Source organism: Garra rufa, chromosome 9 (genome assembly GCF_049309525.1).
Source record: "Garra rufa chromosome 9, GarRuf1.0, whole genome shotgun sequence".
In the NCBI taxonomy this organism is placed as follows: Eukaryota; Metazoa; Chordata; class Actinopteri; order Cypriniformes; family Cyprinidae; genus Garra; species Garra rufa.
The window spans coordinates 1,793,495-1,810,510 of record NC_133369.1 but is presented as its reverse complement, the minus strand read 5'-3'; the positions used below and the strand labels follow the sequence as shown (position 1 = coordinate 1,810,510).

At 29.4% G+C, this 17,016-nt stretch overlaps 1 protein-coding gene across 1 annotated transcript in view; it reads right to left on the bottom strand.

Moving 5' to 3' along the window:
• Positions 1-17,016, bottom strand: part of znrf2b (zinc and ring finger 2b) — an 81,387-nt gene that overhangs the window by 21,983 nt on the left and 42,388 nt on the right. The window contains exon 2 of the mRNA XM_073846570.1: positions 8,851-8,946. Within this exon, the coding sequence (XP_073702671.1) occupies positions 8,851-8,946 (96 nt within the window). The remainder of the gene's footprint in view (positions 1-8,850; positions 8,947-17,016) is intronic.

Genomic DNA, 17,016 nt, shown 5'->3' with positions numbered 1-17,016 from the left:
TAAAGTTGAAATGTTTCAAGAATAATGTCGAAATACTTTGAGAACAAAGCCGAAATATTATGAGAATAAAGTAAAAATGTTTAAAGAATAAAGTCAAAATGTTTTGAGAATAATGTTGAAATGTTTTGAGAATAAGGTCGAAATATTACGAAAACACAACCAAAATTTTATGAGAATAAAGGCAAAACATTTAAAAAGTTGAAATGTTTCAAAAATAAAGTTAAAATGTTTCGAGAATAATGTCAAAATATTAAGAGAATAAAGTTGAAATGTTTCAAGAATAACGTCGAACTACTTTGAGAATAAAGCCGAAATATTATGAGAATAAAGTCAAAAATATATTGAGAATAAAGTCGAAATATTATGAGAATAAAGTTGAAATGTTTCAAGAAAAATGTCGAAATACTTTGAGAATAAAGCCGAAATATTATGAGAATAAAGTCAAAAATATATTGAGAATAAAGTCGAAATATTATGAGAATAAAGTCAAAAATATATTGAGAATAAAGTCGAAATATTATGAGAATAAAGTTGAAATGTTTCAAGAAAAATGTCGAAATACTTTGAGAATAAAGCCGAAATATTATGAGAATAAAGTCAAAAATATATTGAGAATAAAGTCGAAATATTATGAGAATAAAGTCAAAAATATATTGAGAATAAAGTCGAAATATTAAGAGAATAAAGTTGAAATGTTTCAAGAATAATGTCGAAATACTTTGAGAATAAAGCCGAAATATTATGAGAATAAAGTCAAAAATATATTGAGAATAAAGTCGAAATATTATGAGAATAAAGTTGAAATGTTTCAAGAATAATGTCGAAATACTTTGAGAATAAAGCCGAAATATGAGAATAAAGTCAAAAATATATTGAGAATAAAGTCGAAATATTATGAGAATAAAGTTGAAATGTTTCAAGAAAAATGTCGAAATACTTCAAGAATGAAGTTGTAAATAATGGATTTTCAATATGTGACCCTGGACCACAAAACCAGTCATAAGGGTACATTTTTATTTATACATAAAGTAAGTAAATAAGCTTTCCATTGATGTATGGTCTGTTAGGATAGGACAATATCTGGCCAAGATACAACCATTTGTAATATATTATAAAAGTATATTAATCAAATATTAATCAAAATATTGAGAAAACCGCCTTTAAGTTGTCCAAATAAATGTAAATATATCAAAACTTATTTTTTGATTAGTAATATGCATTGCTAAGAACTTTTATTTGAACAACTTTAAAGGCGATCTCCATATTTAGATTTTTTGCACCCTAAGATTCCAGATTTTCAGCTAATTATTGTCATATCCTAACAAACCATACATCAATGGAAAGCTTATAAATCTTAATTTTAAACTGGTTTTGTGGTCCAGGGTCACATTTTCGCTGTTCTGTCCATTACTTTTGTTTTTTATTCTCTCTCAGGTGACGTCACTCGTCTACTGGCTCTTGTTATCTGTCAAACTAAACTAATAAATCTCGATGAAGTAAGTGCATTTGCCGAGTGTTTTTAATAAATGTGGCGAGCGTCTGACTAGTGCTTCTATCTAAACGTCTGAGAGCTGAAGTGAAGATACTACAGCGGTTTGTTCATCATTTGTGCCTTTATGTTCACTGCCAAGTGCTCTACATGTAGGGCTCTGAGTTTGTGTTTGGCCCAGATCAGCAGAAGAGGCCGTGTGTAGAGACGAGTCCCGCAGGGAGAGCAACGCATCTGGTGTTTGGAGCAACTCACAAACACCCCACAGTGACACACACACACACACACACACACACACACACACACACACACACACACACACACACACACACACACACACACACACACACACACACACACACACACACACACACACACACACACACACACACACACACACACACACACACACACACACACACCTCTCTCAAAAGCTTACATAACTTAAGAAGCTGGCATTTCATCTGTTTGCTTTCTTAATAAATGCCCTGGATGTTAAATTAAACAATTCATCATTATGTATTTTTTTTGTTATTATTATTATTATTATTATTATTATTATTATTATTATTATTATTATTATTATAATATATACACACACTGCCTTTCAAAAGAAAAGTTGACATCAAAAGTGGGATCAGTAAGATTTTTAATGCTTTTAAAGGAGACTTTTCTGCTCATCGAGGCTGCGTTTATTTGATTAAAAATGCAGAAAAAAATTACATTGTGAAATGTTAATGCAATTTAAAATAGTGGGTTTCTATTTTAGTATACTTTAAAATATAATTTATTCTTGTGATGCAAAGCTGAATTTTCGGCATTATTAATGCATTACTCTGTGTTACATGATCCTTCACAAATCATTTTAATATGTTGATTTATTATCAGTGTTGAAAACTAAACAGTTTTGGAACCTGTGATACTTTTTTCAGGACTCTTTGATAAATAAAACATTATAAAGAACAGCATTTATTTAAAATAGAAAACTTTTATAACGACAAACACCTCGTTTAAAGTTTGGGATCAGTAAATTTCTTTCTCTCTTTGAAAGAAATTAATACCTTCATTCAGCAAGGATGTGTTAAATTGATAAAAAAAGTGATGGTAAAGACTTGTATTGTTAGAAAAGGTTTCTATTTAGAATAAATGCTGTATTTTAAGTTTTTATTCATCAAAGAATCCTGAAAAAATATCACTGGTTCCAAAAAATAGCAGCACAATTGATAATAAAATTAATACATCAGCATATTAGAATGATTTCTGAAGGATCATGTGACTTGATCACAGAAATAAAATTATATTTTAAAGTATATTAAAATGAAAAAATAAAAATATTTTGAATTGCAATAATATTTCATAAAATGCTGTATTGTTGATCAAATAAATTGAACTCTGATGAGCATCAGACACTTCTTTAAAAACAAAAAAAATCTTACTGATCCCAAACTTTGGAGCTGCAAAACTGTGAATAAGAATACATCACATAAGGATAAATGTTATTATACAGCGATTATCCACAAGGGTTTTCAGAGACAGATATCCTCATTTAACCGAAGCCATTGATTCTCATTCAGCACTGCTTTATTTACGCTCTTATACATGGTCGAGTTGATGAACTAAGATAAAATTAGCTGCTGTCGTCAAAATGAGAGGAAGAACGAGGCAGGGGGGCGTTTCTCATCCACAGCCAAAAACACACCCAACAGCCGGGCATCTGTGGACCTGCTGGAGCTCTACAGATGCCCTCCAACCATAAAACACTGTGAGTCACGGAAAACTAAAGCACTACAGAGTTTGGGGGGAGAAAGGAAGCAAGAACTGGTGTCAAAGTTTTTCTCATAATTAGAGCTGTGTTCCCCCAAAAATAGTTACAATTAAAGCCACAGCAGAACTGTGATTCGCTACTGAATGAATTCACATCTTTGGACAAATCAAACGAGTCAATAATTCAGTGACTCGTTTATAAAGAGTCATTTTGCTTCTTTTCTGAAAGAATCAGCTGTTTAAATGAACCAAGTGAGTCAATGATTCAGTGACTCATTCATAAAGAGTCATTTTGCTTCTTTTTTGAAAGAATCAGTTGTTTAAACAAATCAATTGAGTCAATGATTCAGTGACTCATTCATAAAGAGAGTCATTTTGCTTCTTTTTTGAAAGAATCAGTTGTTTAAACACATCAAGTGAGTCAATGATTCAGTGACTCATTCATAAAGACAGGCAATTTGCTTAATTTCTGAATGAATCAACTGTTTAAATAAATCGAATGAGTCGATTCAGTGACTCATTCATTAAGACGGTCAAATTGCTTCTTTTCTGAACGAATCAGCTGTTTAAATGAATCGACTGAGTCAATGATTCAGAGACTTATTCATAAAGACAGTCAATTAGATTTGTTTCTAAATGAAACAGCTGTTTAAACAAATCGAGTGAGTCAATGATTCAGTCACTCACTCATTAAGAGTCACTTGCTTAATTTCTGAATTAATCAACTGTTTAAACAAATCAAGTGAGCCAATGATTCCATGAATCATTAATAAAGACAGTCAATTTGCTTCTTTTCTGAATGAAACAGCTGTTTTAATGAATTGAGCGAGTCAATGATTCAGTAACTCACTCAGAGTCACTTGCTTCATTTCTGAAAGAATCAGCTGTTTAAACAAATCAAGTGAACCAATGATTTAGCAAATCATTCATAAAGACAGTCAATTTGCTTCATTTCTAAATGAACCAAGCTGTTTAAACAAATCGAGTGAGTCAATGATTCAGTGACTCACTCATAAAGAGTCAAATGCTTCATTTCTGAAAGAATCAGCTGTTTAAACAAATCGAGCGAGTCAATGATTCAGTGACTCACTCATAAAGAGTCAAATGCTTCATTTCTGAAAGAATCAGCTGTTTAAACAAATCGAGCGAGTCAATGATTCAGTGACTCACTCATAAAGAGTCAAATGCTTCATTTCTGAAAGAATCAGCTGTTTAAACAAATCAAGCGAGTCAATGATTCAGTGACTCACTCATAAAGAGTCAAATGCTTCATTTCTGAAAGAATCAGCTGTTTAAACAAATCGAGCGAGTCAATGATTCAGTGACTCACTCATAAAGAGTCAAATGCTTCATTTCTGAATAAATCAGCTGTTTAAACAAATCGAGTGAGTCAATGATTCAGTGACTCACTCATAAAGAGTCAAATGCTTCATTTCTGAAGGAATCAGCTGTTTAAACAAATCAAGTGATGTTGTCGCTTTGACGTAATAATGACTTTAAATGAACTTTTGTCCTTTCTAAGCCAAAACTGATGTGCAATTAATTTGATTAATTGACAGCCTCAGTTAATGTATTTTTTGCTACTTTGTTAAAAAAAAAGAAGAAAAAAAAAAAGAGCCCACAGTGATGATTCAGAGTTTCTCAGGCTATAACTGCTGGAATCTGGTGTTGTTTCAGATCAGATTTTTCACTTTATCGTCTCTGGCTTTGGCTCATTTCCCAGCTGCCCGAACGACCCTATCTGTCCCGTTGAGTTTATGGAAACTGACGACGCCTAAAACATGACAAAAGGCTATAAAAACAAGACCAGTAAATAATTCAGACGGAAAAAGGGAACAAATTCACACTCATCAAGGCTGAACAGATTCTATATGACAGCAGTTACACATCGTACTGCAAAACCAACAATGATAAACAAGCCCCAATTACAGCTGAGAATAACATCCATCCAAACACTCACATTCAGACCTGGAACGGATAGAACAAGACCAGGACTAGACCCCCAAAAACCAGACCGGATTGACTAAAATCAGTATGAACAATCCACTCAAAATGCCACATTTGCAGTAAGATTTGAAAATAAAACAATCTAGAGCAAAATAATAATAAATTGCCGCAACAATAATTATAATTTCCATAAAAATATTTTTATTAATAATAATAATGATAATAAAAATAATGAACACTAATTTAAGTCCTTTAAATTTGCATAAATATATATATTTTAAATATTACACTTTGAAATCCTTGTAGAGGAAATTCATAAATATAAATTAATAATAATAATAATAATAATAATAATAATAATAATACACTAAGTCATTTTAGAGGAAATGCATACATATACATTTTAATAATAATAATAATAATAATAATAACAACAACAACAATAACAATAATAATACTCATTTAAGTCCATCTAATTTGCACAAATATACATTTTAATAAAATATTTTTACAGGATATGCATAAATAAGTTAAATAATAAAAAACAAGAGCTTTTAATTTGCATAAATGTACATTAACAACAACAACAACAACAACAACAACAACAACAACAACAACAACAATAATAATAATTCACTTAAGTCCTTTTAGAGTAAATGCACAAATATAAATTGTAATAATAATAATAATAATAATAATAATAAGTAATTTAATTTGCATATATATTTTCATAATATAATAATAATAATAAAAAATAATTCACTTGTTTAAGTCCTTTCAGAGTATATGCACAAATATAAATTGTAATAATAATTTAATTTGCATATACATTTTCATAATAATACTAATAATAAACCTTTTCAAGTGATTTTAAAGGAAAAGCATAAATATAAATTTAATAATAATATAATGTTATATTAAACATTTGTAATATAATTTATTAAATATACATTTTCATAATAATAATAAAAAGCATTTAAACCCTTTTAATTTGCATAAATAAAAAATGTAATAATAAAAAACTAATTTAAGTCCTTTTAATTTAAATAAATATACATTTTAATAATAATAATAATAATAATAATCACTAGGGATGCTCATATTGACCGTTTAACCGTTAACCGTCAGTAAGAATTTTAACCGATTATTACTATCAGTTAAACGGTTAAAAAAAAAAAATAATAATAATAATAATAATAAAAAAATTATATATATTTATATAGTTTGCTGCATGGTGAAAGAAAAAATAATGTTTACTCGCGGGCGCGTGTAAAAGTGCGGCTGTCCAGACATATTTCGTTGAGTAAGCACCTGCTTTACCTTCTCTTAGTTTGTGTAACTCATGTAAGTAGCCTATGCAACATGATGGCAATGGCGATATTGGGTTATCAGAGAGTGAATCCATGAATAAATGTATTCAAATTCTGAATGAATTATAGTCTAAAAAGTGCGCGCTCCCCTAACAATCACTGGAAAGCTGTCACTCATACATTACTGTAGTTAATCGCAATCTCACAAAGTTAATAAAAAGTAATAAAATAACCTTTACTCTGTACAATGAATCTCCTATTTACATCATGTCTACACTTTCTTTGTTTTAATGAGAAAGTTCGTGGAGGTATAGAATTCAGCAGAACTGAAACCGGCACTTTGAGTGGTGAGAGGATCGTAACATAGCCGCCTCTGATTGGCCATTGCTATAATGTAATCAACAGAAATGTCTGTGATTGGCTATTGAACGCTGTGAAAACACGTTTCTCCAGATATGACTAGTGGATGAAAAGACCCGAACCGCAAATTGAAAGGATTTTTGTTAAGTGTTTTTATCATGGATCTAAGCGTTAACAGACAGCGTCCCAGTCTATCCGTACAGCATGTCCACATGTTAAAAACTGAGGTATAAGCTGGCCTGCTATATGTTTTTATGTCCGACGAGAAGAACAAGACCGGTACAGTTCTTCAAAGCGCATAGAAGGATTCAGTGTGTTTTAGTTTTGTCATCTTAATTAGGTAGTTATTTAATTTATACATATTTAGTGTAGGCCTATTTATATTATTCCTTTTTTTTCATTCTGATTTTCTCTGTTCTCAGAAGCGCTGCTCATGCGTGATAATTTGAGTATATGAATGCAGTTTTTGTTGTTGCTCTGTATGCTGCTGTTTGAACGTTAAAATAAAACATTTGCTTGTATTTTTATGTATCATCACAGATACTCGTGCATTCTATTTTTATTTTAAACGAATTTATTATTCTAATTTTATCAGTTAACGGTTAATGATCGGATAACGAGCAGCGGTTGTCGGTCAGGAAAATTAACCGAAATGAGCATCCCTAATAATCACTGAAGTACTTTTAGAGGAAATTTACCTTATTATTACAGACTAGTTTAAAGTCCTTTGAATTTGCATATAAATTTTAATAATAAAACAATCATTTTAATAATTTAAAGGAAATGCATAGATATACATTTTAACAATATTTAATTTGCATCAATATACAATAATAATAAACTCATTTAAGTCATTTTAATTTGCATTAATATACATTTTAATAATAATAATAATAATAATAATAATAATAATAATACTCTGTAAAGTACTTAAGGAAAATGCACAAATACAAATTTTGAAAATCATCAACAAGCTGTAATAGAGTTTCTGCAGGATTTTCAAATCTTATTTAATGCCTTTTAATGCCCTTTTTAATGCCATTTCTAACATTTTTAATGCAATAACTTAACACGGCCGTGTATGAATGTCTGTATATTATAATGCATTTTTTTCATGCGGTCTTACAATGAGGCAACAATGAACATACATTACTCTGCTGAACACAATTAGAAATGGATCAGGAGACAGCTTAAAATGTCAGCGTTTATTTGCAGATTTCAAAAGTTCAAATATCAATTCTGAACAGAAAAATGTCAGAAACTTTGAACTCTTAGAGGCTAAAACTGGCCGCTCTTAAAAAGTCTGTGTCACACAATTTTGGAGCGGCCAGAAGCGATTACCAAACTGCTTCCGTGTTTATCATACTTCGCGACAGTGAATCAAAGTTATTAATTATACAGGCTACATTCAAGATAAATTGGTAATATGTGTTTCTTCAACACTATCTAAAGTTTTAATGCCTGTATAAAACAATTTAATGCTTTTTAATGCCATTTAAGGCCTTAATTTTCGCAAAATCAATTTAATGACTTTTAATGCTTTTTAATGCCCCCCGGAAACCCTGTGTAAAATAAAGAGGTAGTATATTTTTTAGCATCAAAAATGAGCTTCCTAACGTCTGTGTGTTGAGACATAAAAGACCTGACCTAACCAACACTAAATACATTAAAGCTGCTAGTTAATTAAAGCTTTAATTCAGGTGACTAAATAAAGTGCATGATTCTTCACAAGAAACAAACTGCAGCCGCTGGTTATCAGGTGTTTGAACATGAATGCAATGCAACAAATCATCAAAGCTGTTTCTGAGCAGCCGAATCGCTGGCTTTACGCTGAACAGACAGTTTCTGCCAGGTCTTAACATGCGACGAGAAGCAACAGACAGAGATAATTACAGCATACCGCTCTCCTCTAGAAGCTGAACTCCATCCAAACACAATGCCTTCCTGTCTTTCCAGCTCATTGAAAACACAAACACTCACCGTTGTATGTCACTCGAGGTTTGGTCAAGCACATGACCAGATGAAGGTCCATTTCATCTGAAGAGATAAACTTGGAGCAGACGGGGCACTTGAAACCTGTGGAGACAGAATCAAGCAAAAGAACTGTGAGTTTAAGGCTGCAATATAGTCCTTTCCTTAGAAGTCTTTCAACATTTACAACTTAACAAATAAGAATGTTTCAGGAAAACAACAAGAGAAGAACACTTTCCACTTTCCAAGAATTTCCATTTGTTTTCCGGGACTACATTCTTATTTAACATTTTGAAAAATGTTTTTCAAATTTGTTTTTCATTATCATTTATATTAAGGTGACTTCAAATGTCCTGCTGCTTTCATACTGAGAGAAAACAGTAATACAGTTACTTGTTTTATAATGTATACACGTTTATATTTTTGAGCAAATAATATAAAACGTGGCCTACATTCATACATTTAGATTAGTTTTCAGAGCCTTCAGTTTGCATGGATGTGAACATTGAGAAGGATGAAGGATGATTTATTTTTTAAACAGTGCAGCATTCAATGATCTGTAGCTTCAACACTTTATTTTTTTATTATTACTAAATTAATAATAATAATAATAATAATAATAATAATAAATAATTATTAATAATAATAATAATAATAATAATAATAAACTATAAAAAATAAAAATAGAGCTGAACAATTAATCAAAATAAAACAGAAATCATATGTATGTATTATTAATATATTATTATTATTATTATTATTATTAATTTTACTATAGCGATTTACATTTATTTTTTTGCACTGTTTTTATTACTATAACTATTACTGCTACATTATTAATTTAATGCGTTTTTTTAAAATGGGGCTGCGTAAATAAAATAAATACAAAATAATTTTTTATAAATAAATAAATAAATAAATTAATAATAATAATAATAATAATAATAATAATAATAACACCAAGTTTTGTTGTGATTTTACATTCAGTTGAAAGAGTGATCTGGATATCCATTATTATTATTATTATTATTGATATGGACATTTTACTATAAATAATATTAACATTACATAATTTATTGTTACAAATAATTATAAGGAAAATGATACAAATATTTCAGTTTACTGCACATTTAAGTTTAAATTATTTAATTATTAGTTTTCCCATCAACTCTAACAATAAGTAGATTAGATTTTAGATTAGATTCAACTTTATTGTCATCACACATGTACAAGTACAAAGCAATGAAATGCAGTAAAAAAAAGAAGAAGCTTCAGCCATGTGTGTGTATACATCAAATTAGTTTAGATATAAGTGATGAACATACAGTATACAGTAGGGCTGGGCCGATAAACGATATCATATCGAATCGCGATAAAATTTATGTTAATAACGATGATAGGCTCTAGACATTTTTTGCTCGATATGGATTAATCTAAGAGCCAATCACACAGTAGAAATATGCGTCAACAGCCAATCAGCGTACAGCGTGCGTGTGCATGTCAAAGTACAAAGTTCATTTCCTACCGCACTTTGCGAAGCAAACTTAACACCAGGACGACAAAAAAAAGAGAGAGGAAGCAGTGACGAAAGTGAAACTAACTTCGAGTTATTATCCAAAGATGTTGAAATTGTCGACAAAAAAGGTAGCACGAATTCCGTTATATAAGTGGTTTGGCTATCTGAAAAGTGACTCTTAGCTCAGCTGAGAGTTTGGCGCGATTGTTAAAACTGAAACCGAAAGCAAAAAACGCACGCGCATTCAAAAGCAATTTTAATCCCCCTTGTTTAGAGAGTGACTCCCCAATGCGCGCAAATTAGGCTACATGACATATCTAGGCTGTTATTAGTATGTAGACTATGATAGGTTGTGTATGTCTATAGCTCTGTATCATGCTTGAAATATCCGTCTCTATTTGCACTTTGAATATTTAGAGAGTAGCCTACTTAGATTATGGCTGAATTGTCTGCACTTAATACGATTAAGAAAGAACCGTGTCGTAATTTTTTGCTATTTATACTGTAGATTGTTTCAAAATGCAGTGGTTGCCTCTAATTTAAATAGCTCAACCTATAATAGAGAAAATAAACAATTGTGTTAATAATAATAATAAATAAATAATTGTGTTACAAATTATGTTTTTACAATAATTTTGTTTACATTTTGTACATTTACTCTCATTTACCATACTCTGTCACAACTTTTATTTTTATTTTTTTTATTTTAGTAAATTGTTTTAATTTTTAAGGCCAAATCTGTAATCTGTTTTTGTTAATAAACTATACTTTAAATGTAATTTAATGAACCATTTCATTTTTGTGGCTTTAGTCATTGTTGGGATACTATTTTAAAGCTGGCAACATCAACAGCTTATATCGAAATATATATCGTTATCGTTCAATATGGGGAAAAAATGATCGAGATTACATTTTTGCCATATCGCCCAGCCCTAGTATACAGTGATGAAATGAGCACTGTATGCACACATATCCATGCTATAATTAGACATAAAACACTCAAAGGCCTTGTTCTTTCGAGGAAACTGGCCTGGAGAAACTGGCTATGTAATCTTCAACGTGTGCGGGTGTTTCTCTCTGGGACGGACACAGCGGGAGCGCGATAAAGAGCTTAAAAAAGACACAACCAACATGAGTGTGTGTGTGTGTGTGTGTGTGTGTTAATCCCTCAGGAGACGCACTCTCTCTCACACACACAAACTCATTTGTGAATTGCATGTGAAAGCTGTAGAATCAGCTGATGGACCTGAAGCACAGCTCCAGACACAATGCAGAGGGTTTGTCTAAATCCAGCTGAAGTCTGACAGTGTGAGACACTCTGTGCGTCTGGATGAACACTCAATGATATGATTCAGCGCAGCTGCGGCGTGACACCATCCACCCGTGACCACCTCGTGACAAAATTTAGCAGTCGGTGAATGCGACATGCGCTGCGGCTGTGCTGCGTCAACGTGCTTATTGAGGAACAGGAGACGCCTGTGACATCTTATAATCAAGACCAATAGAAAGAATGATAATAAAGGACCTTTCAGAATTTAAAACATCATTTAATGCAATTTTTGTGAAGCTGCTTTAGAACAATATCCACCGCGCAAAGTGATATATAAACAAAACTGGCAAATGCAAAATGCTATAGAATATCTATTGTTTTACAAGGACTAACTGCAGCTTTATCTAGGTGTCTTGAGACATTAGCATAATAATTGTTAATAATAATAATGATAATAATAATTTAAAAAATGGGGTTGCACAATTAACTACAATAAAATATTTTAATTTAAACATTTTTATATATTTTATTTTACTAATAATTTTTATCATTACTAAATAAGTAACTATTAATTTTTTTTATAAATCACTAAATTTTTATTACTTTAATTCAACTATAAATTAAAAAAATGGGGTTGCACAATTAACTACAATAAAATATTTTAATTGATACATTATAATAATAATAATAATTATTATTATTATTATTATATTTCTTTATTTTACTATTTTTTCATCATTACTATTTTTTCTTTTATTTACTAAATATTCAATTACGATTACTATTATTATTTTAATTCTTTTTAAATGCAATTAAAATAAAACTGAAATATTGTTAAAAACATAATAATAATAATAATAATTATTATTATTATTATCATCATTTATTTTTACAAATTACATTATCATTACAAACTTATTTTAATTCAACAAAGAAAAGAAAAAAGGGTTGCACAATTAACTAAAATAAAACAATTATAAATAATAATACATTATTAATATTATTATTTTTCTTATTTCACATAATTTTTACCATTAATAAATTATTTTATTTAAAAAAATAAAAAAAATAAAGAAACAAGTGTTGCGCAATTAACTAAAATAAAAAGTATTTTTTAATAATGATACAATATTCTTATTTTATTTAACTTATTTTATTTTTTTTTAAATCACTAAATTATTATTATTAGTACTTATTATTAGTACTGAAAAAAATGACATTTTTAAAATATTAATTAACAATTTTAATTTAACCAAAAAATAAAGAGGTTGCACAATTAACAAAATATTTTTAATGATACATTATTGTTGTTATTATTTCATCAAAATGTATTTATTATTTAATTTATCATATATTATTATGACTTATTTGTGCAGACCTTTTTCAATAATAATAATAATAATAATAATAATAATAATAATAATAAATACACAATAATAAGTATTGAAGTCTATAAAAAATCAAGTTTTGTTGTGATTAATTTTGCCACTTTTTTGTTTTAATTCAATTAGGTTAATTATTAGGTTTTTCCATCAACTCATGAACCCATATAAAAACAAAGATGAATGCAAATACTACAATGCAACTTTGCATATAATCATGCACAGTTATAGGTTACGCAACAACCAACGGCGATCAAGAAGTCAGTCACTCAAACAATCTTTAAAGATGAATCAAATATATTCAAAATCATGATATTTACACAACTTTCATCGCTAAAAGAACACTAAGGTGGCCTGAAATGCACACTAGTTGAGGATTAGACTGAACAGAGACGGTTAAGTGTCTGATTTCTGAGAATAATAGCCATCTATAGAGCAGAATGAGTTAACGATGTTCACCTGCGCCAGGTACACAAAACCCGATTTAAACACGGACAAAAGCGCAGTAGAAACTCAACACCTGGCCGTCTGCTCTCATTACAGCCAAACCAGTGTTTAATGACTCTAGAGACTGTACGATGGTCACTAAATGCTGAGCATTATTTACTGTAAACTATTAGCCCTAAAGGAGACCCGAGAGACGCAGTCCTGACACTAAAACACACCGCTGGTAAATCGCCCATCTCATGACAACAATAACCATAAAAACAATACAACTTTAATAGAGAGGACATAAAGCTTCAGGCTGCGGGCCAAAACTGAGCAAAATAAAGCAGAGAAAAAAAAGGTACTCCTGTTCAACTTGTTTGCACGCGTGTTTTCATGCAAGAACAACTTCTGTTCATATTATGTAATGATGTTTTGACACGCTACGTCTCTTTGCTGAATGAATTATTGGGCAAATACATTTTTTGACAGCATTTACCAAAAAAAAAAAAAAAAATCATCATGAAATCATGAATATGAATTTTTTTTCAAGTTTTAAAAAGTATTACAATTCAAATAATTTGTGTATGTAGTTTTATTAATACATTCCATTTTTCAGTTTGAATTACCTATAATCATGTCAAAACAAAAAAATTAAAAACTCTTAATTAACTATATTACATTTTTTTTAAAGAACTGAAATAAATTATATAAAACTAAAACAAAAATTAGAACCATAAAAACCTCTTTATTAATTAAAATAAAATAAACATTTACTGAAATTAAATTAAATAAAACTTGAAACAATAAAAAAACACTATTAACTATTAAAACAAACATTAACAAATAAACTTACAACTAAAATTAAAACAATAAAAAGCACTATTAATTTAAATGAAATAAACATTAACTGAAATAAAACTACAAAAACACTATTAACTGAAATAAAATAAACATTAACTGAAATTAAATAATATAAAACTAAATCCATAAAAATATTAATTGAAATAAAATAAAGATTAACAAATAAAATTATGTAAAACTAAAACAAATTAAAACCATTAAAAACACTTTAAATAAAATAAACAGTAATTGAAATAAAAATGAAACAAAACTAAAATGAAAACCATAAAAAAACATGAACTGAAATTGAAATAAACATGAACTGAAAAAATCATATAAAACTAAAACAAAGACCATTAAAAAACTTAAAACATTGAAATAAAATATTAAAACTTGAATTAAAATATTAATTGCAATAAAATTACTTGATATACTGAAATACCAAAACCAAAACATTTAATTTATAAAAGCTATTCAAATAAAAAAAAACTACTTAAAACAACAAAAACTTTAAAACGAAAAAATTTAAATATAAAAATAAATAAAATATTCATAAATCTCAATAATACTACAATAACACTGCACCTATAGGCCTATAGGATTATTAATATAATCTACATTATCATGTTATTTTAGTATATCAAGAAAGTTGATGCATAAAGTAATTTTTTTGCTCTTCTTTAAACGATAAAAAACTCTAAATAAACTTGAAATAAAATATTAACTGCAATAAAATTACTTGATATACTAATATAACGAAGAAAAAAAAAACTAAATACAATCTCAATAATACTAAAATAACACTGCACTTGTAAACTTATTATAGGATTATTACACCTAAAGGCCTAAAGGATTATTAATATAATCTATATTATTTTAAAAAAATATGTTAGGATCATCCTACAACAATCATCTCTTCGGATCCTGTCATATGCAGGCCACACTGTGTCAGTATGTTTTCCTCAGACTCAATGAAGGAAGGACACCTCGACTAAATCTTTAGGAGCAAAGACAGACTTCACTCTGGAATGATGTTCATCCATCAGTGTTAAAGCAATGATGATTTATTCTGAATGAAACATAAGAGGCCTAACAGAGATCTGATTCTGGACGATCCCTCAGTCAGCAGCTTGTTTATACGTCACAAAAATGAAGAAAAGCTGGTAATTTACTCGCCCTCAGGCTATACAAGATGTAGGTGAATTTGTTTTTAAAGTAGAGCAGTTTTTCAGCTGAAACTGTAGTTCTAGGTGATTCATATAATGCAAGTCAGCAGCTACAGTCATTTTAAGAGTCAAAGAAATCATATCAGGCAACACAAAAATATTATCTGTGGCTCCTGAAACTGAGGAAAGAGTTTGATGTGTGAACCAAACACTTGAACGAAGAGGCCAAATGATTGTTTTTATGGTTTCTCAATGTTTTTGTCAAAAGGTAAGCTGATGAAGACTAGTTTATTCACTTTAAATGCTTCAGACATGTACAACATCCATGTTTCATATTATTATTGGGTGCTTTAATACTATAATTATAATATGGGCTATTCTACAGAACTGGTGCTGTACCAAAAACACATTTAAAAGCATGTTTTTTAATAAGACCCTTCTTTTATCTATTAAAACCCACAATACTATTTAAAATATTAGTAAGCTACATAAATCATAATTTATTGGGTACTTTCAATTGGGAGGTGGCTGTCCCGAACCATAACACCTAAATTACGAAAATTACTTAGTTACGAAAATTATATTAGAATTTTTTTTGTAATTTTTCCCATTGTTGCTTTTAAAAGTATCTTTTTTAAGTCAGTTCAAAAAAGTTCAAAAGTTCAAAGAAATACTTATTTTATATTTTCTTTGTAAATTACGAATTTTGATGTTTAAAAAAAAAAAAATGTCTTACAATTTCATGCCACTACTAAAACTGTATGTTTTTGTCTTTTGGCCAAGTGACGAAAGGGAACCCACAATCCGTATATTTGGGGGAAATAAACATCATTTTAGTACAGTTCTTTTTTTTATTTGTTTTTTTATTATGTTTTATTGCGTTTTAGCATGCAAGTTAAAATTCTGTAATGTGATGTGGTCGCTACCAAAGCATTACTGTCACTACCGAAACATATCCCTTGTCAAAAACAAAGTATACTGAATTATCAACTAAGATGTTACGATAGTTTTTGGTTCAATATATATTCAAATTAATGAATCCTTAACTCTGAACTCAGTATGATCAACTTTTTGCCTTTTACAAAGAAAAACTGGATTCAAAATACAACAAATCTCTTAAATTACACTTGAAATACTGTTATGGAATACCTTATAATAAAACGGCAAAAAAAAGTGCAATCTAAGCAAATTGTTAATAGGTCAATATAACCGTTCTAATTAAATTGTTACTGTATTTCGTTAGTGACAAATTTGGAGAGAGGACAAATATTCCAGCTTTCTAAAAATACAATTACTAGAAATGTGTACCTTGGATATTATTACATTTGCATACATACATTTTTTTTTTTGGAAAAATAAATCTTTGGACCAGTTCTATAGAATGGCTGGAGAATCATTTATTTGAATCAGTTCATTGAAACGAACTGTTCAAAAGAATCAGTTCACAGAAAAGAATCAGATTCCCCCATTTGTCTGAGTCTCTGGATTACAGGTAACAATGCTGTAAATAATGTTCAGTTTCATGCACAGACTGAGTGTTTCACTTTATAAGATCTAAATATATTATCGGGA